This window comes from Mustela lutreola, chromosome 10, assembly GCF_030435805.1.
Source record: "Mustela lutreola isolate mMusLut2 chromosome 10, mMusLut2.pri, whole genome shotgun sequence".
NCBI classification, from domain to species: Eukaryota; Metazoa; Chordata; class Mammalia; order Carnivora; family Mustelidae; genus Mustela; species Mustela lutreola.
The window spans coordinates 88,603-113,371 of record NC_081299.1 but is presented as its reverse complement, the minus strand read 5'-3'; the positions used below and the strand labels follow the sequence as shown (position 1 = coordinate 113,371).

The 24,769-nt window shown below is 64.1% G+C and overlaps 2 protein-coding genes and 1 long non-coding RNA gene across 4 annotated transcripts in view; 2 read left to right on the top strand and 1 right to left on the bottom strand.

Moving 5' to 3' along the window:
* NOC2L (NOC2 like nucleolar associated transcriptional repressor) overlaps positions 1–4,088 on the top strand; it is a 14,092-nt gene extending 10,004 nt beyond the window's left edge. The window contains exons 15-20 of the mRNA XM_059138277.1: positions 140–241; positions 1,181–1,324; positions 1,440–1,553; positions 2,505–2,640; positions 2,996–3,112; positions 3,419–4,088. Of these exons, the coding sequence (XP_058994260.1) occupies positions 140–241; positions 1,181–1,324; positions 1,440–1,553; positions 2,505–2,640; positions 2,996–3,112; positions 3,419–3,525 (720 nt within the window). The 3' untranslated portion in view covers positions 3,526–4,088. The remainder of the gene's footprint in view (positions 1–139; positions 242–1,180; positions 1,325–1,439; positions 1,554–2,504; positions 2,641–2,995; positions 3,113–3,418) is intronic.
* SAMD11 (sterile alpha motif domain containing 11) lies at positions 4,088–24,769 on the bottom strand. Of its 2 annotated transcripts, none has more exons than XM_059138275.1 (14): positions 23,786–24,769; positions 22,527–22,618; positions 18,391–18,572; positions 17,018–17,068; positions 13,117–13,241; positions 9,802–9,891; positions 9,488–9,622; positions 7,418–7,580; positions 6,234–6,349; positions 5,951–6,029; positions 5,370–5,866; positions 5,026–5,150; positions 4,581–4,691; positions 4,088–4,461 (listed from the first exon to the last, which is right to left on the bottom strand). In XM_059138275.1, the coding sequence occupies exons 1-14, from the start codon at positions 24,300–24,302 to the stop codon at positions 4,216–4,218; spliced, it is 2,529 nt and encodes an 842-aa protein (XP_058994258.1). In that variant the 5' UTR covers positions 24,303–24,769; the 3' UTR covers positions 4,088–4,215. The 2 variants fall into 2 exon arrangements, with proteins under 2 accessions (XP_058994258.1, XP_058994259.1); XM_059138276.1 differs by having other exon boundaries at positions 5,595–5,866; positions 23,786–24,768.
* On the top strand, positions 8,201–12,998 carry LOC131810390 (uncharacterized). The gene is made up of 3 exons (XR_009345565.1): positions 8,201–9,453; positions 10,957–11,218; positions 12,833–12,998. It is a non-coding gene; the product is annotated as an uncharacterized LOC131810390 (long non-coding RNA).

The following is a 24,769-nucleotide window of genomic DNA, read 5'->3' as shown; positions in this document are numbered from 1 at the left end:
GAGCGTGGCGTCTGGGAGGCTGTGGGGGCCCGTCCTCCAGTTTCCACCCTGCAGACTGAGTGGACACATCGGACTGCTCTGGAAGAGCGCGGAGCTCCCGTCTCCCCAGCCCCGACCTTCTTTCTTCCCTGCTGCCCAGGACGGCCTGGTGGAGCAGCTGTATGACCTCATCCTGGAGTACCTGCACGGCCAGGCCCACAGCATCGCGTTCCCTGAGCTGGCGCTGCCTGCCATCCTGCAGGTGTGTACCCACCGTCTAGGTCCACCTTCCCTTCCCAGACCCCTTGACGGCCTGCCCCCGTGTAGCAGACAGAGCTGCTTGATGGGCTCGGCTCCCCATTCACGGAGCAAACAGAGGGAGGCATCCTTGTCACAGCCACACAGGGCCAGGAGCCAAGCCTAGCCTCTGTCGAAGGTCCGTCTGCTTTCAGGCCAGATGTTTTCCATCTCACGGAGGCAGGTGCCTCTCATGGAAAGGACCAGGTGGCACTGCCTGTCCCTGTCTGGTGCTGGTGGGCAGAAGCAACCTGCACAGCCGGAGGCCTGTTCGGCGAGTTGGGCTGGGCTGCTCTCCCCAGAGCCGCGCTGGCCGGAGACGCATCCAGACACAGGGCTGGCTGTGTCTTCCAGCCTTTAATTCTGGGCTCCAGGTCCCAGGGGTCCCAGTGTGGAACAGGGCTTTGCAGACTCTGTTGGTAGAATCTGATGGTAAGTGTTCTAGACTTCACAGTCACGGGCTCTCTCACAGCTGCTCAGGTTTTCCAGTCGTTGTTCTAAGAACCCACAGAAACGCATGAGTGAGTAGGTTGGACGCGCACCGGTTCGACTTTATTTACAGAGACCGGCTGGGGGTGGTCCGACCTGGAGGGTAGCCCCGTGGTGCCCCACTGCTGCCGTGCCTTTGCCTGGCCTGTGGGATGGGCCGTCTGCTCTCCAGCCCCCACAGGCCCAGGCACCAGAGATCATGCAGCACCCCCCCACCCCAAATCTGGTGTGTGGACTTGGGTCCCCTCCCCATGTGTGTGCAGTAGGGTTCCCCATAGCCAGAGCTGTGCGACACATGAACCCACGTTCCCTGCTGTCCCGTCTCTTCCTTCTGGTCATGTGAGGCCCAGACGGATTGTGGGGTGCAGAGCAGGTCTGTGTCTGGACCTTGTCTGAGCCCCTCTTCCTTCCGCAGCTGAAGTCCTTCCTCCGGGAGTGCAAGGTGGCCAACTACTGCCGGCAGCTGCGCCAGCTGCTGGAGAAGGTGCAGGAGAATGCGGAGTACATCTGCAGCCGCCGCCAGGGGGCCCCCTTCGCCGTGGCTGACCAGCATGCAGTGGTCAGTTGGGCGGTCGGGAGGGGGGCCGGCGGCACTGTCTGAGGGCGCCAGTCCTGACCGGCTGGGCTTTGGAGGTTTGCGCAGGGTGGGGCTGATCCCGAACCTCTCCCCGCAGGATGCCTGGGAGAAGCAGACCCGAGAGGAGGGGACCCCTCTCACCAAGTACTACAGCCAGTGGCGGAAGCTGAGGGAGCGAGAGATCCAGCTGGAGATCAGTGGCAAAGAGCGGGTGTGTCTGCAGGGGACGTTTCTGGGGGTCAAGGAGGGGATGTGGGCATGGCCCCCTGGGTTGCTCTGATACTGGGATCCAGCTCCTTGGCTGTGACACCAGAGTGGGGAAAGGGGCTTGTGGGAGGGGACAGTCCCAGGGACGACGTCGGCAGGATGGGTGGGGGCCTGTGTTCCAGCGGAAGCTCTGAGGGGGCAGCTGTCCTGCAGCGCTGGGTAATGGTGGGGGGCTGCTTCTCTCATGACCTGCAGATGGAGGTGGCTGGAGGCCAAAGCAGCTGGGGATTCTGGGGGAGTGAGTGGCTGGACTGACCTTGGCACCAGAAGTGGAGGCAGGGAGCCACAGGAGGGGCGATGCCTCTGAGTCTGGGCCTGGCCAGTGGGTGTGGGATGGTGGGACTCGAGGGGACAGGTTCATGCTGAGGGGCATGCCTGTGACTGTCTGTCCTGTGCGGTCACTGTGGGTCTGCTGTCATTTCTGAGATGGATGGTTGAAGATTTGGAGGCAGAAAGGTGAGGGGCTGCAGCTGGGCCTCCAGCCCGTGGGTGTGAATGAACCTTTGATGGCACCTTGTGGCCAGCGTGTGGTTGGGGCCTCCTCTCCTGCCTGGTGGGATGGCTGTCCTGGAGTCCTGTCCCGTGATGTGGACCAAGAGTTGGCTAGAAAAAGTGGCCAGACAGAGTCTTTGCGTGGGGGACGGGTTGGGAGGCAAAGCTTGAGGGGGCCTGGGGGAGGGAACAGGACACTGCGATCAGGCGGGGAGACAGGAGCCGCGGTCCGGATTCCTGCCGTGTGCCGCATGCTGTGGCCTAGCCATGGCTAGGGTTAAGCCTTGGGGTGCAGGGGGTTCCTGGGGCTGAAGCAGGGCAGGTTGGGGACTGGGCTGGGGTGGGCTCTCTGAGCCTCCTGACGATGACCCTCGCCTCCTGCTCTGGCTCTGGGTCCTGCCAGCTGGAAGATCTGAACTTGCCAGAGATAAAGCGGCGGAAGGTGGGAGACAGGAAGGATGAAGACCGAGTGGAATTTAAGGATCTCTTTGACCTGGACAGTGATGGGGAAGACAGTGCCATGGACTTCTCAGAGACAGGTAGGGGCCTGAGCTCCTTGTGGGGAAGGGGACGGTGGGCCTGGAAGGCTTTCTAAGCTGCCTCATGGACCCAGAAGAGGGTGCCGGCTTCCACCTGACCGCTCCTGTCCGCTGGGGCCCTTCTACCGCTCTGCTTTGGGGGAGGGCTTCCTGGCACTGGAACACGTGCTGCCAGACCTTGTTCCCTTGCTCTCACTCTGGGCACTTGGGAATCCTCTCTACCTGCCCAAAGGGGCCTGAGTGAAAGGTGGGTGGGTGTGGGGCTGTGAGCCTGGCCCAGCCTCCTCCCCTAACCGCCCCCAGTGAGCACCTGCGGGCGGGCCCCCTCCCATGGGCTTTTCTTCTCGGTCCCCAGGGATGCCTGGGTCCCCAGGAGCTCGGCAGAGGGTGGAGGAGGAGGAGGAGGAGGAGGAGGAAGAAGAGGAGGAGGAGGGCAGCTGTAGCAGCCAAGAAGCGGCTGGCAATTCAAAAGGTATGCGGTTCCTGGGCGTGAGGGGTGGTGCGTGGCCTGTTGAGCCTGCCTGTTCGGAAGCCCGAGGGTGTCAGGGGTGTGGCGGGGCGGGCAGGCAGGGCAGCCAGCTGGGAGGGCAGCTCTAAGCTGGGCCCACATGCTCCTTGGGGATACCAGGCCAGCTGCTCCATTCCCGCTGGTTCTGGCCGCCAGTAACAGTGGCACAGTAAATTAATTAGGGCTGTGATTAATTAGTGATGAGTAATCTCCAAGGCTGGCTTCTCCCTGATAAAGTGGGATTTATGTAGCCTTGGTCTCTCCCTGCAGATGGAGGCCCGGACACACAGGCGGTCCTGGGCCTCCGGGAGCTGCGGCGGCTGGCCCAGGGGCCGGAGGACGAGTTGCAAGACCTCCAGCTCTCCGAGGAGGACTGAGGGCTGCCAGCCTGGGGACCTGCAGGGACTGCGGTGCACGGCTCCCAACTCAGCGGGCAGTCGGGCACATAGCTTCTTGGCTGGCCCTGAGCCTGAGGGTCAGGGCGCATGCTGCGGTGGGGGGAAGGGCAGCCGATGGCGCACAGGGCTTTATCTTTCCAACATGGAAGACCAGAAAGTACCGAACCCTGTGCGGCCCCTGCAGTGGTGGCTGTGGAGCCCGTGTCTACTGCTGCACCCCCACAGTGCTGGGTCAGAGGCATCAAGACCTTGCAAGGAGCTGACCTGGGGCGGCGCTCTGCCCCGACCTCTGCCCCAATGGCAGTCTGCTGAGAGGCCTGCCAGGAGCAGTCCCAGTTCCAGACAGAGCTGGCGGGCACGGCCACCGCCCGTGTGGCATGATGGGCCGCCTCTGTGTCCTTCGTCATTCTTTGGTCTGTCCGCAGGTACCCAGGATATGGAGTCCCTGTGCTTGGGCTCAGGTGTGGGTCCCCAGGCTTGTCTGCACCTGGCTCTGTGACCACCCCCAGAAAGTTTTGGAAACTTTTCCTCTTAACTCACATTTTCCTTTAAAAAAATTCTTTGTGTTTTTGCATCCAAATCAAAAAGAAAGCAAGCTGTGGGGTGGGTCTTTTGCATCAGAGCTGCTGGCACTGGAGGGTTAGGGAGCAGGGTCGCTCACCCACCAGTTCAGCACAGAGGCTGGGGGGGCTCTGCAGGCCCTGGGAACAGAGCCACAGTTCCGTTCTCTTGCTTGGGAGAGGCTTGGCCAGCAGGGGGATGGCCCCCCACATAGGGGGAGGGGACCATTGTGGGGGACAGGGGCTGTTCCCCAGAGGTGAGCTCCCGCTCGGGGGCCCGCAGCGTTGGTGGCTGCAGCGGCAAAGCCACAGGGAAGCTGGACATGTAGAAGACTCGGCCTAGGCGCTTGGCCACCTGTGGAGAGACGGGCCTGGGTGGGGGACTTCTGGACCCGTGGCTTGCAGCCACCAAGAGCCTCAGTGCAGCCAGGCCCTTGTTGAGACTACAGCTCCCCCTCCCCCACAGGCACTCACCTGGGCCCGGATCTTGAGAGCAGGCCCTAGCTTCAGCCCCATGGTGGTCAGGAGGTGCTCCTCGGTCAGCAGGGGCAGGGTCTCCCCGTCAATCCCCTGTTCTCTGAATACCTGGGGTGAGGGGGATGTCAGGGCCTGAGTGCTGGGACCAGTTCCTGCCCACCCTGTTGGGTCCCTCCAGGCCCCCAAGGGCCCAGTGCCTGGGGTTGCCTCATGGCTCTCCGGAGAGAAGCTGCTGCTGTAGTTTGCTGGGGAAACTTGCAAACGAAAGGAAGGTCTTCCCGTTGGGAATATGCCTGTGCTGGACGCAGAAGCACGGACAAGGGGTGGGGGGTGGGGAGCCCATGCAACAGCACCCCTACCCTCCCCACACGAGGCTTCCGAGGAGGGGGGCTTTGGGGTGGGAAGGGGCACGGAGAAGGTGTGTGGCCCCTCCCGCCCTCACCGGTGCGTACTCTCCACAGCCAGCCAGTCCCCCCACAAAGCTGCAGACATCGTCCACTGTCCACTTGCTGAGGTCCTCGGGGGCTGTGGCCTCCTCCCCATCCATGAAGAGTCCCCCCATGGTGCCTGGGTTGGGGGGTGGTATTACTAGGACGATGGCCAGCTCTCTTCTCCCACTCAGGTCTATTGAGCTTGGCCCAAATTGTTCAGAGATGTCGGATTGATGACTAACAGGGACTTTTCCCCCCCTTCCCCATGGACGCCCTCGGTAAGACCCAGGTGCTGGTGGGGACTAACTTTCTTCCACCCCATGGAGGGATCTAAGGCTGGAGGGGGGGTGCCCACCTGTGTGAAAGTAGGGGCTGACGGCATAGGGTAAGCCCAGGGGCAGGGGAGGGGGCAGCATGGACCCTGAGAGAAGCCCCTTCCCCTCAGGGCTGGCCCCTCCAGTTGAGGCTTGGCCCCCAGCAGCCGCCATCTCAGGGTCCTCTCCTTCTGAATCCTTGGGGGGCTCGTCCTCAGAGCCATCTTGTGCCCAGAGCCCAGCCCCGGTGGTCTCCTTGGACTCACTGGAGTGGGCTGAGGCCAGGCTGGGGCCCCCCTTCCGAGGGGCGCGGCGGACAGGATCCCGGGGAGGGGTGGGCGGGCCGGGACCCGGGGGCCCCTGGGGGGGCAGGGCCAGCAGCGGCGCGGAGCTGTGTCTCAGCACCAGCATGGCCCCGCGCCGCTGCAGCTCCTCCGCGCCCTCGGACGGGCGCAGGGCGGCTTCGGGTGCCAGCAGCTGCGGCCGGGGCGCGCTCTCCAGCTCCTTCTGACGCAGCAGCTCTGCGGACATCTCCAGCCTGGACCCAGGGGGAGCGGACAGTCGTGTGAGTCATGCAGCTCGGCAGCTCCGCCTTCGCCTCACCGGTCGCCCCCGCACTTACCGGGCCAGGTTCTGCTTCCGCAGGAGCTCCTGCTGCCGGGCGAGCATCTCCGCCTGGGCAGGGGGCAGGAACCCGTAACCTGGTGGGAGGGGGACAGACCACGAGGCCAGGTGGCCGAGTGGTCTAGGGCCGCCCAAGCCCACCTGGTCCGCCCTTGGCTTCAGCAGGGCGGGGGTGGGGGCGCGCTCAGGGACACGGGGCTCCCACTCCGACGGCCTCGTGGCAGGTTCCCTCACCGGCCCCTTAGGACACAAAGAGCTGGCACACCCCGCCCACTCCTCACCTGGGGTCTGGCAAAGGGCCGAGGGCACCCCCAGAAAGGGGGGCCTGAGGTGGGGGCCCAGGGTGATGTGCGGGGCATTCTGGGGCGACAGCAAGGGGGGCGGCTGCGACAGCTCCCTGTGGACGACAGGGCGGTAAAGTGCGCGCCGCAGGCCCCGGCCTGGTCCCCGAGAGCCCCCTCCGTTCCCGGAACTGCCCCGCGCCCCCGCCCCCGCCGCCTCCGCCTCTACTAATTGCCGGCCCCGCGGGCGGTCGATGCGGATGCTCGTTACGACTCCGGGTCGTGCGCCGCCCCCGCCCCCGGCTGGCGGCGCCAATTAATCTCCGCGGCGGCGCGGAGGCGCTGACCCGGCGGGCGGCGGCGACTGCAGCGGTAATTACCGCGCGGGGCGCGCCGGGTCCCCGCCTCCCCGCCTGCGGTGGACCCTGTGCGGCTGGGGGGTGGGGGGCGCAATTAGCTGCAAATAGCGCTGGGGGGAGGAGGGCGGAGGGGGGCAGCGTTGTTGGGGGGCGTACCCTGGCGCCGGACAGGAGACCGGGGGGAGCTGCCCGACCCATTACGCCCCGTAACTCGCTCCCCCCTTGGCCTCCGCAGGTGGACCAGCCGGGCGCCCGCGCGCGCGGTTGGGGTGTGTGTGTGTGTGTTCCCTGTCCCAGCTCTCCGACTTAAGGGTTTCCAGACCTCACCCTGCTCCCCTCTTCTGCCCCCCTCCGCACCGCGCTCTCCAGGAACTCCCCCAGTCTGTCGCCAGCCTCTCACCTGCCTGTTGGGGGAGCAAAGCCCTCAGCGGTCTCTAGGGCACCTGGATTCCGTGAGGCCCACGGCTGCTCCACAGAAAGGGCAGTCACCCTTAACACCCTGCCCAGAGGGGTTAGTTACCCCCCCACATTCTCCTCCAGGAGTGTTCTGGGCCTCTGACCAGCTCAGTGGGTGTCAGGACCTTTCTGCAGGCCATGAACCCCGTGCCAGCCCCATACCTGGCGCCCTCTAGCCCCCCGGCAGCGTGTGGCCACGATGGGGAAGAGAACGCACGACTGAAGGCAGGTGACAAGGTAGTGGGGGCAGGCCGTGGACGTGACCTGCAGAAACCAGGTGCGAGGTTTCCGAAAGACCCGCCCCAGTTTTGTGTCCAAGAAACTAGCAAAGAGAAGATGGGGGCCTCTCTGATGTGGGCACCCCAGTACCTCTCTGAGAAGGAAGGGGTGCCCGCTGGCACGGTGCCCTCTCGGTGCTGAGCCAGGCCCTGCTTTCGACGCTGACCTGCCGTGGGTGAGGGCAGGTGGACTTCCAGGCCACTGGGGCTCCTCACAGCTGCCGCACCCACCTCCTGCCGGACTCTGAGGAGATCTGGGAGTGGGGGAGGGGGTCCGTGGTGACCCAGAGGCCAGGCTACCCCAGGTCTCTGACAACCCAATCCTGTCGCGCGAAGGACACCGAGGAGACCAGAAGCCACTGAGAGCACACCCTTACAGTGCCCTTGCCGGTTGGTCATGGGAGCAGAAAGATGAACCGAAGGCCACGGGACTGGGGACCCAAACCCTTACAGTGCGACTAGCTTTGTGTGGTGCCGGGGATGGGGGTTGGGACGCACCCGCCTGTACCGGGGGTGGCAGGTAAGCCTTGAGAGGGATTTGGGGATTTCCATAACCAGAGTGCAGTGGGAGGGAGGGAAAGGCTCCCACGGCAGGGGTTCCGCGGCGCCTGAATGTCCATACAGACAGGAGCTCAGAGGTTAGGCCAGCAAGGCTGCAGGAGCCTTGAGGGGAAGGGTTGTGCAGAGACGCAAGACTGGGGCGCAGGCTCGCCCCCTGGGGAAGGGGTTTCCAACCTGTACTGACAGTGCCCCGCCACCCCCCTTCTGGGTCACACGCAGTGCACGCTCCAGACGCCTAGCATTCTGCTCCCCATCCGGGTCCCCCGTGCAGCTCAGGGCCGGGCCTCCGAGTCCCCCCTCCCCGCAGCCCCCCCCCCCCCCCCCCCCGTCTGTGCAGGCTCCGCCGACACCGCCGCCGCCTGTTTATAAATTAATTACCCGAAAAGCGGAGGTGGGTCCTGCCCGGGCCGGGTGCCAGCCCGCAGAGCCCAGCCGGCTCGGCCGCCTGCATCGATCCCAGCGGGGCCCCTCGCCCCCGCGCCCGCCCGGCGGCCTCGGTTATTTACAGTCGGCTCCGCGGGCGGGGGCGGCGGCGCAGGGCCGAGATTGACAGCCCGGCTCCCGGCGCTGCTCCCCGGTGGCCGGCGCCCCCTCCCCCGCGCAGGCCAGCCGAGCGGGCCCCAGGCAGGGCAGGGAAAGCAATTAAAAAGGAAGATTTTTAAATTATTAACATTTGGTGAATTATTCAGGCTCTCGGTGCCTGACTGCCCTGGGGGACAGTGCCTTGTGTAAGGAGAAGAAATCCTGCCCCCTTTCCCAGCACTCCTCACCCAACTCCAGCCAGAAAAGCCAAGTTGGGGGCAGCACCGTGGGCTGGGGTCTGCAGGCTAGGGTGCAGCTGGTCAGCTGGTGGGTGGTGAGGTGTGTCGGTGAGAGGCAGGAAGGACAGAGTGAGCACAGGGTGGGGAACTGGGGGGGGGGCAGGGACTGCGCCCCCACCCCCGGGGCTCTGCTGAGCACCAGCCAGCTACGTCCTGCTGGCCACAGCCTAGCCGCTCCCCATCCTGCCTTCTGGATGTCCTAGCCCGACTGCCTCCCTCTTCCTGGCGCCTTCCACACAGAGGCCCAGGCTGTCCCCAGGTGAGGTGTCCCGCACACTCTCACGCACTACCCCGAGGGCCCCTACAGTAGGAAGGGCTGCAGCACACCGGCCGGGGCACGGGGCACGAGGAGGTGCTGTGAGCACTGGAGAGGGGGGCAGGCCTGGCTCGTTCCCCACCTTCTACTCTCACGGGGGCTCATCCCAGACTCAGTCTCCTCATCTGTGGATGTGGGTGACTGTGCTGGCATGTCACACGGAGGGCTGGCCCTGCTGCAGAGTCTGTGGGAGATGGCGGGGTGGGCTGCAGGGGTATGCAGGTGGGGGGTCCCCCAGATCTTCTCAAACAAGTGGGTGCTGGGCAGAGGGAGGGGGGAATCTCCCTTCAGTGCTCACCCACAAGGCTAATGGCAGATCCGCATCCAGATCCAGTCTCGTCGTCAGCAGCCCCAGACCCCAGGGCCTCTTGCCAGGCTGAGCAGAGGCCTCCAGGGATGGCCGGAGCCCAGCACACACGGGCAGACACGGTAAGGGATGGTGCTGTAGGGTGGGGGCACGTACCGTGGCTGGGGAGGCCCAGGTGGTAGAGACGCTGGGGGTCCTCAAGTGTGCTGGCTCCACTCAGGGCCGACATAAGCCTGCGGTAGTGGTCCTCAGGGGCCATGCTGGGCCCTGGTTCTGGCAGCAACAGAGTCTCTGTTGGGAAGAAGGTGAGGGGTTGAGGGGTTCTCCAGGTGCTGCTGCACAAAAGGCAAGACCTCCCCTCTTAGAACCTGCTGCTGGGCCAATTCCGCCCTGCACGGGGTCTGAGTCACCCCTCTCTCCTCCGTGGCCTGTCCGCCCCCCCCACCCCCACCTCCAAGCTGAGCTTCCACCTTGGGGTGACTTGCTCCGCGCCTTCTTCTCCAATGGGCAGTCGCCGCTGCTGTGGGGGGAGCGGCCCAGCCTCTTGCCCGACAGGTCACCTGTTGGGGAGGGTAGAGTGAGTCCTTTCACGCATCTCCAGGCTTGGAGGGGATGGAAGGCTGGGCGGTCCAGGGGCCAAGAGGGACCCAGTCCAGGTCTCAGTCCCAGCCAGCCCCAGCTCAGCCCAGTATCTAACCCATCATGGCCCAGGTGCCCTTGGATCCCAGACAACTCAAAACCTTTTGCAGTCCAGGGTCCCAGGCCTTCAGCCAAAGGACATGTTGCCAGGGTTTGGAGAGGTCAAGGGACGGTTCTGATCCTGGATTTTGGGGTATGTATGTATGTGATGAAGGATCTGTGGCAGTAGAGTCAGGCGGCAACTCAGGAGTCCACAGGCACCCTGTTGCCCCTGCCCAGCCAGACTGGTCTCCTGTGCAAACTCTCAGGCCCTCCTGATCATTCTGCCAAAGAGGAGCCGAAGGTTTGGTTTAGCCTGGAAGTCACCTTCCCTCCCAGGGGTGAGGACCCCAGCCTCTGTCCACTCAGGGAGGTTGCTAGGCAGGCCCCCGAGATTAGGCACACCTGCCACACCCACTCCTGGGCACCTCCACCTCGGTCACACGCCTCCCCGCCTTGGAAGGCCCGAGCTGGCACTCTGGTCTTGCCTGTCGCACACCTGCCCGCCTGCCTGCTGGGCTGTGAGCAGTGAGGGCACAAGAACACTCTCATCTTGTATACAGCCGGGCCACAGTAGTTGGGAGGGGGGGGGCAACTCTCCCATGTCCTCCCTCCAAATTATATTCATCTGTTTCCCCAAATCAGCCCCTCTCCAGCCCAGCCCCCGATCCCTCCTTCCTGAGCTCAAGGCCTGGGATGGGGTGTCTGATGGACAGCCCAGCAGATGTCCTGGTCTCCGGGGTCCACCACAGTGCTGGCCTCCGGGCTTGAGCCCGTGGTCTCGCCCCCTCTCCAACCTGAGGAGGCTGCCTGGGTGGGGGTGGGTGAGGGCTACCCCCGCTGTGAACCAGGCCTGCCGGGACACCTCAGCAAGGCAGGCTTCCCAGAGCCTAATTCCCAGAGCCTAATTCCTTTCTCTTATTCCCTTAATCTGTCATTTTTATCAGGCCGGGGAAGTGCGGCAGCAGCGAGAGGCCAATCAATCCCCACTTTACAGCTGACAGAATGGTGCTAATAACTTATCGATCTCGGCCACCTCGGCAGCCCAAGCCCAGGCCTTGCCCCGAGAGTGACGAGGACCTTACTGCTTGGCGGAAGGGCTCCTACCTCAGTGACCTGGCAGGACAGGGAGCCACGCACCCAGCAGAAGGGCCCCTTGAGGAAGCCACAGCTGGCCCCCAACAGCTTGGGGGCATCGGGGCCCAGCTGGTAGGAGAGCCACACCATCCCACTGGTGGGGGGGCTCTGGAGGGGGATTGGGGCTGGGTCCACACCCGCTGCCCAGGCCCCTTCCTGCACACCCCCGATCCAGCACTCTGACTTCCCGGAGTCCCATTCCCTTCCTCCACAGTGGGAACTCCCCCTTGCCTTGCTGCGGGGCAGGGGTGGACGGTGGGGGGTGGGCCCCGCTCTGATGGGAGAGGAGGGAGAAGGAGGACCCCCCCGTGAGACCCAGCCCCGTGGCCGCAGTGAGGTGCTGCCAGGGTAAGCTGGGGCTTCCCTAGTCCTTGATAAGGGTCACACTCACTCACAGACACAGACGCACAGTCCTAAAACGCCAGCATGAACCCAGGGGGAGCCCCTCACAGTCCTGCATGGCCCTTCCTGTCCAGGGTCCGTTCCTGTGGGAACAGGGACTGACAGGTGGCTCCTGGGGAAGCAAGAGGAGGGGACAGCAGGCAAATGTCCCCACCCAAGGGCCGACAGGAACAAGTGGAAGCCAGTGGGGGACGACAGCCCCAAGGAGACACAGTACACACATGTGACAGTTCACGCACAGCGCCCGTGACCCGTGGCGTGCCTGAGCGCCTGCCCTGCACTGCGGCATAAAGGAGAGGGGAACACCCAGACAGAGAGTGCCCTGGGTGCCTGGGCCACACCACGGCCCCGAGCACACAGCCCCGGCAGGGAGCAGGGCACACGTGCCTGCTTGCACGCCTGCACACTCGTGCCCGTGTACTGCGAGGTCTCCCTGTGTGCGGGCAGCAGGGGGAGGGCCTGCTGGCTCAGAATGTCTCAATCACTGTGGGGCTCCCGTGGCTCCAGCCGATCGATGGGGCAATTAGATTTTATCAGCTGCCTGCTCTGCCGCCTCGAAGGCCTCCAACAAGGCTCCAGAAGCAGCCCCCTCACATCCACCCCACAAAGGCCTTCCCAGACACAGGTGTGCCTGGGGGCACTAATGGGGATGACCATCTCCTGCCCAGCTTTTCTGAGAGCCACTGCTGGAGACTTTCCTGCCCTGGGGCTGCAGGGCTGCAGGGGCCCCTGCCTGCTGCTCTGACAGTCCGCACGCAGCCATGCCCCATTCTCTGCAGCACAGCTGCACCACCAAGTCTTCTCCCGCTTGCTGCTCTGGGGAGGGCTTGGGTCCCCCAGCTGCCCTCTCGTCCCAAGCTCCTACTGCCCCCAGGAGCTGTCCTTCCGAGATGACCCTCTGAGATGACCACGGGAGCTCCTGGGCCAGCACTCTCCTCCCCCCCCTTGCAGAGGTCCAGATGGCAGCCCCCCATCTCTTGGGCCATGATGGTCCCCTTTCCTCTAGGAGCCTGAGCTCTGTGGGGCTGGCGGATGCTCTCATGCACACAGCCTGTCCCTGCCTTCAACTGAGCCATTCAAGAGCTACATTTCCGAGCCTGTGGGAGTGTCCTTTTCCCACAGGAACGGACCCTGGACAGGAAGGGCCATGCAGGACTGTGAGGGGCTCCCCCTGGGTCCATGCTGGCGTCTTAGGACTGTGCGTCTGTGTCTGTGAGTGAGTGTGACCCTTATCAAGGACTAGGGAAGCCCCAGCTTACCCTGTCCCTGCTTCTGCTCCTGCAGGAAAGGGGTGGCAGTGGCCTTGACCCCTTCAAGCCCACCCCAGAAGTAGCCACGGTGGGACCACTGCCTTGGCCTCCTGTCTGCCTGGCTGGCCTGGATTAGCACAATTACCATCCCATGGAGCCCCAGGGGACAGCCGGCCTCCCTGGCTGTTGGCCAAGGCTGCTGGGGGTGGCGGCATCCGGAGCTGCTGAGCAGAGACGCCGGAGGACGGCAGGGCAGGCTGTCCTTGGGCTCAGCCACAGCGGCCCAGGCAGCCGTGGCCTCTGCCCCCCGCTCCTCACCTGTGGCCCCCAGGCCTAGCTCCACACCAGCTCTTTGGAATTCACAGCGGCTCTGGTGCTCGGGCATAACGAGGTGGCGGCTGCGATGGACGCTGGATAGGAGGGCGGGCAGGTCGCTGTCCTGGCTGCGGGGGAGCAAGACAGCGAAGGTGAGACCCCAGGAGGCTGCGGGCCCAGCCGCGGGCCCGACACGTGCCTGACTGAGCTCAAGCACGTGCCCGTGCAGGGCCAGAGAACAGTCTGGAAGTGTGCACCCCTGTGTGGTCTGTGGCAGCGCACACACAGGCGTCCCCACCACAGGTCCTGAGGGGAACAGGCAGTGGGTGTGACCGAGGCAGGTCTCACCCAGGACCAGGACCTGTCAGGTGTCTGCAGGGCACGGGGCCCTCCGCTCAGGCCCCGCCGCAACTCCCAGGGAGGGTGTGTGCCGGGACCGGCAGCCCAGCTCCATCTCGCCACGCTTGCCCCACAGCGACCTTGGCCGTCACCCGACGAGGGGGTGTCTGCTCATGAGGAGCCGTGACGGGAGAGGATGCCACTGTCACACGTGCCTCTGGCATTTCCTCCCAGGCCAGCTGCTTCATCAAGGAAGTCACACGCACTCTTTCAAGGAAGGCTGGCAGCCACCCACAGACCCTCTCTTCCAACGCGGAAACCAAGGTTCCGACCACAGCCCTGCAGCCAGTGAGATGTGAGCACACACGCAGGGACACACGCACCCTCACGCAAGGGCCACGAGAGCGTGCGGCCACACGTGCACGCCGACACGCAGCCCTGGTGTGCTCGGGGCTCTCCCTCCCCCGGAGGCTCCCAGCTAAGAGCCTCAGCCACCGGGCTCGTGTGGGCCTGGAACAAAAGTGCGCTTAACTCCTTGGTTCTGCTCAAGCGGCTCGAGCTTACGCCAGAGTCCCAGAGAAAGGGCAGAGCAAGCAAATGTCAGTGGGACCGTGGGCGACCAGCCCCTACTCCGTCTGCTCCTGGGGCTCTTGGCATAGAGAAGGGGCCCCTGCCTCAGAACAGAGGCAGCCTGGAGCGGCAGAAGTCAAGATGGAGGAGAGGAGGGGCAGGGATGGCCCTGGCACTGCCCCTGCCCCCGCCCCCTTGCTCCCCGGCCCACCTGTGTCAGGGCAGCCTTCCCGCTGGGCCGCTGCAAGGGGGCCTCCACGGAATGACCTGGGAACCGACCCTAAACCTCATTAAATAGCCCCCAGCCCCCCTGGCCTGGGTGGCTGCAGCTAATCCAGGCTGGCCCCTAAGCAGATCAGTTTCAGCCCCAAAGACTCCGGGGCTGGGCTCCAGAGCTTCTGGGAGACCCAGAGGCGGGTCCTCTCCCCGCCCCCACCCTTGTCCCAGGAGGGCAGGTCGGGTGGGAGTAAGTACTTTATGGGATTAATGGCGGCAATTCTCATCCCTTATCATCCTCATCAGAGCGAGGGTGTTGAGAAGTGCTGTCCTCAGCACTAGGGAGGGGTGGGCGGTGGCTGGACGCTGCTCCGAGATCTCCTGTGAGGGGATCCAATTCTGGTGTCCCCAGGACTCCCACAGGGAGTGGACCAACTCCCCGAGACAGGAGGTGAGGAGGGGTCCCATCCGTTGGTTCCCCATGAACCCCTCGTCCAGCGCCCACACAGCGCCCGGACGGCACCCCTCCCTTGCCGCCCCCACCCAGCCATCAGCTCTGTCACTCACCGGCCAGCCAGGCACTTGGGTGGTGCCGTGGCAACATGGAGGTGAGGCCTGGTGGGAATCAGGACACCGCCACTCACCACATCCCTGCTCTCTGCCTTGAGGGTTTGCCCCAGGGGCCCCAAGACAGCCTTGCCTGCCTCTGGAACACACGTTCTGGCCACTCAGTGAACAAACGATCAGGTTTTAGATAAAGAAACACCAGGCGGAAAACACACAAACTCTGCCTTGGGTGTCCCAAGTCTGGGCTCCTGCGGCCATAGAAACACTGTCTGCCCTGGCTGTGCACGAGGGCCCAAGCCCGGGAGGCTCTGTGGCAGCGGGTGATGGGGAGAGCCCGCGTGACCGAAGCGGCTGCGTGCCGGAGGCTGTGCGCCAGAAGGTTGAGGGAGAAGGGTCTGGCCCCTCCGGCCCCTCTCCCCCAGAGGGGCGTCCTGGCCTCCTGCAGGCTCCCTCAGCTGACCGTCCTACTGTTCAGTGCCTGCCCATGTCCCAGCCGGCGCAGGGGCCTCAGGAGGGCAGGGGCCAGGTCTCCTGCCAGCTGCTGGGGGTGCTCCGGCGCTGAAGCAGGAGCTCCAAGTGGGCCACTGGGCCAGTGGATGGAACTCATGGACAGATGGAGGGACAGACAGATGAAGACTGATGGATGGTGGGAGAGGGACAAACGGAGTGAAACATGATGACAGCTGGACAGACGGCACTACTGAGTGGACGGACGCAGGGACAGACAGGATGGGCATAGCAGAGAGAGAAGTGGACAGGGCCTCGAGAACAGATGGCCGACGAGAGAGGAAGGACAGACGGAGAGGCCAAGCTGCCGGCTGCAGCCCTCCTTGGCCCAACGTTGAGGGACCCCCTCCGCAGCAGGGGAGAAAACAGGCTGGAAGACCTGCCCCAACTACAGTCTCCTCTCGGGTAAACGCCAGAAAAGCATCCCAACCATCCCCAGGCCTGTGCGGACTGAAGGGGCCCCACGCCCTCGGACTTGGCTCCGTCCCGGGGCACCTCCGTCTGGGCTCCTGGGACCTTCTATCACCTTACAAGGCCGGGGGGTGCTCAGGAGGCGGGAAGGGTCACGTAGGACTGGAGGGGCCTCCTGGGGTTCGCTAGAAGCTTCACCGACATATTCACCCTGTGGCTGCCCAAGCAAAACGCTCATAAAATGCTGTCCATGTTCATCACGGGTCATGAAAATGCTCAGTTGCGCCGGCAACTTCAAAGAGAGGTGGAAGTAAGTTGAAAGATGTGTTCGTTGTACTTTGGCTCTAGGACTTCGCTGTTCTCAGAGACGTATATAATAATACGTACGGCGCAGAGCCAGGCTGGGGGTGTGGAGGACAAGCTCCCACCTTGGGGGCTGGCCCCTCAGTTTTGGCTGAGGAAACCGGGCCTGTGCTGGGTGCCCGCTGCCTCCTTGGTTGGGCCCTTCCTCTGCCCTCCCTGTGGTTAAGACCTGACCCCATAGACCAGGAGCCACAGCCTGGGCTCTACCCACAGACTGACCATCTTTGGCTCGTTTGGAATCTAGAACTTGGGTCTCCCCAATGTCCCCCCAACCTCCTCTTCAGGTCCCCTCATTTTTATCTCCTTGGTTCTGTAGTCCCCTGCCCTCCATCGTGCTGCCACAGCCTGAACCACGGCCGCCTGGGGCAAACCTCCAACCTCCCGGGCAGGGCCTCCAGAAGGACCCCATGGAAACACACACTCTGTCACCCCTCTGCTCAAGAACTTCGGTCGGCCCCTCACTGCCTGGAGCACCCCGTCCCATAGGCTCGGCTCCCAAAGTCCTCTAGCAATTGATGGGGCCAGACCTGCCACCCCCCACCCCCCCCCCCACATTCCCTTCCCTTGCTCTAACACATCTTCGCAGACAAATTCTGTCCCTACTGAATGTCTCTGCACTAGGAGACCCCATGCACACATCACCATTCTCGTCTCCTGGTGGGTCTTTGCGAGGGTGGGAGGGGGAGGTCATGGCGTCCTCTTTGGGCAGACCGACTCAAATGGCCAGTCCCGTGCAGGCAGGTGGTGCCCAGAACCCGCACTTTCACTGCTGTCAGGGCCTGGGCACCAACAGACAGACACAGCACAGAGTATGGAGGGGAGGAGGGATGGTGGCTGGAGAGATTGAGAAGCAGGCTCAAGGGAGCAACAAGGCGCTGTCCAGCCCACGCAGAGTGTGTGGGGATCAGCCCGGCCCGGGCCCGGACCCTACCTGCAGGACGTCTCTCGGAAGGAGATGTTCACGTCCCAATGGGTGTGGACTCTGCAAGGAGAGAAACAGAGGGTCAGACTGGCCTCCAGGGTCTGGTACCCAAATAGCAGGGCTTGTGGATGGCATAGCCCTCATCTGCCCCAGAGCACCGGCCCCCAGGGAACTGGGCTGGCTTGGATCTGTCTCTGCTGCCCTCCTGTACCAGCTCCACCAGCCGGTGGCTGCCGCCAGGGCAGAACCATGGGGCAGGAGCCGACACCTGGTCTCAGCAGACAAAGGAATCCAGAGGATAGACTGGAGGCCGCCACAGCTCTCCTTCTTGGGGCAGCGAACCCAGAAGAGTGGCCACACTGGGCTCTGGGTGAGGGCCGCAGCCTCTCCCGCCCATCAGCCACCAACTGAACCAAATTCCGTGTGTTTGGAGCAGCTCCACCAGGCTGGACCGGTCAGGGAGCAAGGCCCAGGGCTGCTACCGGCAGCCGTGGTCCAGGGGCCGTCCCAGTGGGCATGGCTTCCTGGGTCCCAGCTGCTGCCAGTGGGCCTCCTGCCTCACACCGTAGGTAGGAGGGTGGCCGGCCCGAGAGGTCCAGTAAGGACACAGCTCTGCCCTGGGCCTGTCCCCTTCCTCACAGCACTGTTCCCGGAAAGACCCTCAGGCTGAGGGATGGCGGCCGAAGACTGCGGGTGTGTCACCTCGGCAAGCGTGAGCATGAGGCCTGGGAAGCGGGGGTGTTGGGGGTTAGGGAGGGTTCTTTTAGGGCAGGAGAAATTGGAACGTGCTCAGAGACTAGGTGAGAAGAGAAAAAGGCAGAAACTCGAGGTGAGCAACACGCGCCGGCAGGACAGACAAACGAGTGGGCAGACCACGGAGGTGGTGGGATGAAGAGTGGACAGAGGGAGGTGTCTCTGCCGGGCAGGAGACCGTGGGAGCCTGGAAGGGACAGTGGAGAGCCAGGAGGGCCACCGCCTGTCAAGAAGAATGAGCACCTGAGTTTTAGGGGCTGGTTCGGGGGGGGGGGGCTGCTCAGATCCTTTCTCTGCCTGGCTGTGGTGGTGCCTGGCCCTCCGTTCCCGGGTCTCCCCGACCCTCCTCCTGGAGCCTCTGGCCCTTCCTAGAGCCCCTCCCTTCCCCACATGGAGCCACATCGACCCCCTCCCTCCAGGTGGGGGCAGGGTGGGTTCTCGCCAAGGCTTCCTGGCATCCAGGGTTCAGGCTCTCTCAGCTTCAGCAGATACCAAGACCTGACAAGCTAAGCTTGAGCCCTGTCCCCGGGGCAAAAGGCCATCACCCTGGCCTGGCCTGGCCTTCAGCCACCTAGACATGCCCAACCAGAGTCCATGGGCCCTCCCACCCTGGTCGCTAGTAAAGGTACCTTCTCTTCATGATACGGACATGTGGGGTGTCCTCCTGTTTCAAGCCCGGCCGCCGCCCACAGGCTGGGCCACTCCCATCGCTGTCACCATCACTGGGTGAGAAGCTGGGGGTCAGCTCCTTCTTTAGGACCCTTGCAGTGGGGAGCGCAACTGTCCTCTTGTCCGCCAGCCGCCCCCGGTTCTGGGCACGGAGGGAAGAGAGGAAGGTTAGGCTGAGCCGGGGGCCCTCAAGCTGCTGGGAGGCCTCCACCCCAGGCCCACCCCTCAGGCAGGTGCAGGCCACAGAAGCCCTCAGAGCAGCCACTCAGATCAAAGAGGCACCACAGCTGGCCCTGCCCACAGGGCTTCTAGCCTGCAGGACAGGCCCAAGGGTCCACGGAGTCCCAGTGAGCAGAGAGGTGAGGCCTGGGTCTGCCCCGGCCCCCGTGCCAGCAGGGGGGCAGAGTGAGGGCTGTAGGCACTGGCCGGGCTCCTCGTGACTCTTCTGTGTCCAGATTCTGCACTCCAGCCTGGCTCCCTCCCCAGGCTATCAGCCTGAGTGTGGAGATGCCCACTTGGAGGCAGACCCCTGCTTTCCCCAGCTCCAGGGAGCCCCAAGGGGCCACGTTTGCACAACACAGTACATCGGCGTTCTGCAGCGTGTTCAGCGTGCAGCTGCCTCCGTGTGCGTGTGTCCGCTGAGCTATCCCACACAGCTCCTGCCTGAACCCCCAACAAACGCCAAGTCCTTTCTCTGCTCTGCTAGTGCCATGCGGGGGCTCCAGGGGTGGTTCGAAGCCCGAGTCTGGGGCCTGATCCCGCTGGCCCCTTGCAAACTGTGGGCCTGGGGCTCACAGGTCACTTGCTGAGGAGCCCTTCCCAGCCTAGACCCTTTGTCCCATGGGCCCCGAGGGAGCCCACCTTCTGGGTCAGAAACAGCTACTCGGTTTCTTCCATGACACCCACGTCTTCCCTCCCCACGCGCATGTGGGGAGTATGTGGAGCTGATGCGTGTGCCGTGTGTGGGGGTCAGAGCAGGAAGGCAGGCCCTGTGCACAGACACGGGGGCACTCCCTACCGAGCCTGTCCCTGCTCAGAGCACGTGCACACACCAGACAAGGTCACCACACACCGCAGCTCCCTCCAGGGTCTTTGGGCCCCGCTGCCCCAGAGGACGAGGAAGAATTATTGATTATTTTCTGGTGTGCAGGAAACTTTTTCTTCTTTAATAAGGAGTTGCTGTTTCACGGAGGTGACAGGGCCTTGGGACCATCTAATTCTTTCTCATCTTTTCAGTCACCTGGGGACCCATGGACACCCTCTTTTCTGTTGCCAGGACAACGACCAATGTCCCCTGGACCAATGTCCCCCTGGACCAATGTCCCCTGGACCAATGTCCCCCTGGACCAATGTCCCCTGGACCAATGTCACCTGGACCAATGTCCCCTGGACCAATGTCCCCCTGGACCAATGTCACCTGGACCAATGTCACCTGGACCAATGTCCCCCTGGACCAATGTCCCCTGGACCAATGTCACCTGGACCAATGTCCCCCTGGACCAATGCCACCCTGGACCAATGTCACCCTGGACCTAAAGGACAGCTGTGCGGCCATTCTAGTCCTGCTCTCCAGAATAAAGAAGGGTTTTTCTTTTCAGATCGAGCCTACCCCAGCTCCAGATTTGGGCAGTGTTCCCAAGAGGGCCAGGGAGCCCTAGTCTTCTCTCTTCGCTAGGTCTGAGGACCACAATTACCCCCTCTCCAGGTCCCCCCTCCAGACTCTCCAAGCCACAGTCTCCCCCATACTTGCCCTCCGTGTTCCTCTCTGCAACACTCAGTGAGATACACCGGATGGCATTGGGGTCAGGTGGGGTGAGGTGGGGCAATGGAGCCTGAGGGTTGGCCTGGAAGATGAGATGGCCTGCTTTGTGGCCCCTTCGGAGATTCTGGCCTGGGCCCTGTGCTCTAACAGCAATAGAGAGAGTGGGCAAAGCTGCAAGCAGAAGGGCCTGTCTGGTCCCCGCGCCCCCTCTGTGCCAGCCAGCATGCTCCAAGGGGAATGTTTTTAACATTCTGCCCTGCCCGAAGTGTGCACAGCTGGGAAGTCCCACTCAGCTCTGCCCTTCTCTAGCCTGTTGTGGCCCAAGCACCAGGACCTCCTCTCCTGCCTTTCTGTTTTAATTAAGCTACCGTCTTCAGAAAAAAAAGGAAATGTATTTCCCTCTGCTTCTCATCTGTGAGACAATGAGAAGGAGGGAGCCACTTAGGATGAGGCCAGACCACCTATGCTGGCCTGTGGCGGCTCTCGGAGGTGCTCCTGTGGGAGGGAAGCGGAGGAAGAGGGACCAGGATGGGCAGCCCTAACCCTGATCAAGGACAGGGAGCATACTTTCCTCCCACGCACCCCCAGAACCTCAACCCCTCATCCCCGCGCAGCAGCACATAGATTTGAAAGCACAGGCTCCCCAGAATGCAAGGGTGGGCACAGGAAAGCCACATTGCCCGGCTGTGACCCCTGCATCATAGGCACACCTCTACTGTGCCCCTGAGGTGTCTGTGACCATGAGGAGTGTATGTACCTCTGGGCCTGGCTGTGGGGGATGGAGGAAGACAATCTCTATGTGGCAAACGTGGGGCCGTAAAGTCAGGAGGGACTGTGGCGCTCCTTCCTAAGCGAGGGGTACCGGGATGGGCCTGGAAGGGATCCGGTTCAGGAGAGGCAGGCCCAGGTCTGAGGCATCCCTCATACAGGGCAGGGACCGGGGACCCCCAGACCACAGGCAGTCCAAGCCTGCGGCCGCATCCCTGCCTGAACTTTCCACCCCTCCCCAGTCCAAGCAACGTCCTGGGGAAGTCGATACTGGGCTCAGGCCACCTGAACCAACACTCCTCTGAAAGACCTCTGGAGGGGGTGGGTTGAGACAGGCTGGGCCCCTCCAGTCTGAACAGAAACCCCAGGCTACCCTTGAGGGTGCCCAGAAGACTCTTCTCCAGTACCAGCTGCTCAAAAAGGTGGGTTAAGTGGAGAGGGAGATTGGCGTTTTGCCCCAGGCAGGTACCATGCTAGGGTGGGAGGTGGGCTGCCTGTGCGTACACACTCTGGTGACAAGTCCACGGCATGGTGTGTGGGGTGGGTACACCCTGAGGCATGGCTGTAGCGCCCTTGCGTGTCTGATCTGGTGTCTGTCTTCACAGCTGTGTCTGGGGCTTCCCAGTCTGCCCAGGCTACGTGCCTCCAGGGTCCACGAGGAAACCAAAGCGTCCCTTCGTCCTTCCTACTTCCAGTCCGAAGTAAAGAAGCTCAAGTGGGTGTCTTGGGTCCTTTCTCACCCCTTTCTGTGTGAGGGTGCTGCCGATGGCATCAGGGAGAGCAGCACAATGCCAGCCACCCCCAGGAGCCGGGGCCCTAACTGGCTCTCCCCTAGCAGCTCAAAGTACTTCAGGGGCAGGCCCGGAACCCCAATCTCTGCTGCTCCCCTAGGCCAAAGAGGGGGCCGATATACGTCTACACTGGGTTCGGGGTCCTGGATCAGCCTCCATCTCCAGTTCTTGCCACCAAAGGCCCACACTGCTCAGATTCTGCCCCCATCTGGGTTATACCCTCACTCAGACTCTCCTGAGTATCCAGGGCTTTGCCCAGCAGGGTTCTAGCTCTTGGCATCCCAGATGGTAACCCATGTTAACCACATCCAAGCTGTGACCACCCCAGAATGCACACCCAGGCCTGCCAACAGTGTCACATCCCAGGACAAGTGTTACCTTAGGATCAGCCCCTCTCCCAAGCCGGGCCAGCTGACCCAGTGACAACACCCCTCCCCACAAGGACCTGTGACAGGGTAAGGTCCCTAGGCTACACTTGGATGGCACTGTCCAGGGAGGAGACCTTTACAGCCTAGACTGTCCCCAGGACATCAGGAGAAGCAGCTCCAAGGCTCCCAAGAGAGGCTCCAAGATAGGCAGCCATCAGACCCCGCATCTGAAGATAGGCCTCCTCCAGGGTTCCCACCCAAAGCAAAGTCTCCCTATTTGCCCTTGGGGGCTCACTCCTGCACACCGGCAGGGCTGAGGTTAGGGCTCTGGATCGTAGAAAACAGGCACAAGCTCCATAGGGGAGAAGGAAGACCCTCAAAGCCCCAACTTTTCTCCCACATCTCACCACCGGGGAGGATATTCGGCAGCCTGGACAATCGCAGATCGGAGGGTGAACTTGCAGAATCCCTTTGGACATAAGCGTCTTCAGACTTTTTCCTGGGAAGAGAGCCAAGGCAGGACCGATGAGAGAGCAGCGCTGGGGCCAGGGGAAGCCGGCGCACGCGGGCGCAATTTCGGGGCACAGTAAGCTGCAAGGCCGGTTCCCCTTCCTGGCACGTGTACGAACATCCAACTTCCGAACCCGCTACCTAGCCCTGCTGCCCACCCTACCCTCGCGGACGCCGCGGGGATCTGCAGAGCCCAGAAACTCAAAATCCGGGCAAGCGCCCTCCCCTGACCCAGGGCGGCATCCTTCCCGCCCCCCGCGTCCCTCCTCCCGCGCTCTGCCCTCTCCAAGCCGATCCGGGGGAACTGGGAACCCGGCCGGGGAAGGTCGAGCCTGCGCGCAGGTGAGCGGCGCCGCGGGGTCCTGAACTGCCTGAACCCGCAGCGGGAAGAGGGCGGCCACAGCAGAGCCGCGAACCCAAAAGCCCAGCGCGACTGGGTCCCTAACTTTCTAACGACCCCCATCGCCACCCCCGCCCCTGACGCTCCCTGAGTTTCCCCCGCTTGCCTGCTCGGGCGCCCGCACATCGCGCCTCGGAGCCAGACTCCTGAATCTCCTCCAAGCAGGCTGCTCGCAGCCCAGCCGCGCTCCAGCTCCGCGCGCGCCCCCGCCCCGACGCGCGCCCCCGACGCCCCCACCTGCCGGCGACACCCCCACACCTTCCCCTTCCGTCCAGCAGCTCGCACCCGCACCCCGGCCGCCTGCATGCTCCTCTACTCCCGCTAGAACCTGGTGGCTCCCCGACCCCGGAGGGAAGTTGAGTCCCGCCCAGCCGGCCTCCCGCAGGCTCCCGAGTTCCCGTCAACTTCCCCTGGGCGGCAAAGCTCAGGAATCCCGCAAAGACCTTCCGAGTGGGAGGAGGGGCCGGCTCGGGGGAGCCCAGAGCACCGCGGCTGCAGCTGGGGTAACGGCGGAGGCCGAGGGCGCTCTGGTCGGGTCCACCAAGGCGACCGCGCTGGGGGCGGGGGGTGGGGGGCGGGGAGGTGGGGGAGTGTCCCTGCGGCAGCCCCAGAGTCGCAGCGCCCTCTCTGGGCGGAGATGGTCTCCCCGGTGGCAGAACGAGGGGGTCCGGACCCAAGGATCCTTGGGGAGCCGAGGGGAGGGACCGTAGCGGCCTGCGCCCCCCCGCCCCCCGCGCGCCCGCCCCGCGGCCGCACCTTTGTGGCGGATGCTGCGCTTCCAGTCCTTGGCCGTCTCCCGGCCGCTGACGAACTGGAACTCGTTGGGTGTGAGCCACTCCCCGCGGTGGCGGATGGACGGACCCTTGCTGCCTTGGCAGAGTTTGCGCACGTAGAGCAGCGCGCGGTTGGCGCCGCACTCCACCTCGATGCACGGCTCGCCGTTGTCCAGAAGCGGCTGGAAATCCGGCGCTGCGGCCGCGGCGGACGAGAAGCGCTCGAGGGCCAGAGGGTCCCGGGGCAGGTGAAGGTGCGCGGCGGCCTCGTGCAGGCTCAGGTAGGCGCGCGGGGAGCGGAGCGGGGGAGCCAACAGCGCCTCGTAGCCGGCGGTCGCGGCGGGGAGCGAGGCGGCCGGGGGCAGGGCGGCCGCCGCCGGCAGCGGTGTCAGGTAGCCTGGGAGCGGCGGCAGCGGCAGTGCGGCCAGGGTCGGATGGAAGGTGGCCAGGGCCAGGGCCAGGTCTTCGCGGCCTGGGAGCTCCTTCTTGACCGCCGGCATGGCGGGCCGGTGGCCCCGTAGCCCGGCTCTCCGCCGCCGGCGCAACTTGTTCGGGCCCGGGCCGGAGTTGGGTCTCGGGGGCTGGGGGCCCAGGGGCCTCCCGGCCGCGCGCCCGCCGCACCCGCTACTGCGCCCCGGCACCTGCAGCCGCGCCGCTCGCCGGGCCACCTCCGACCGCTTCTCGGCCGGCCGGCGGGGCCTTGGCCGCCCGAGACATGGTGCTGCCGGAGCTATCGATCCGCTATCGACCTGCTTCAGATCCTGGGCGCCAGGGCTCCACAGGGCGCCGGGCCACCTGCGCCCGCGCCCCCTGCGCCCGCGCCCCCTGGGGCGACCCCGCGCGCGGCTCGCTGGTCCACCGGCGGGGCCCAGCCGGACAGTGGAGTCCAGAAGTCTCCGGCCCCGAGCCCCGCCCCTCCCGGGGGGTCCCAGGCCCCCGCCCCGCCGGCCCGCCGCTCCGCCGCCCC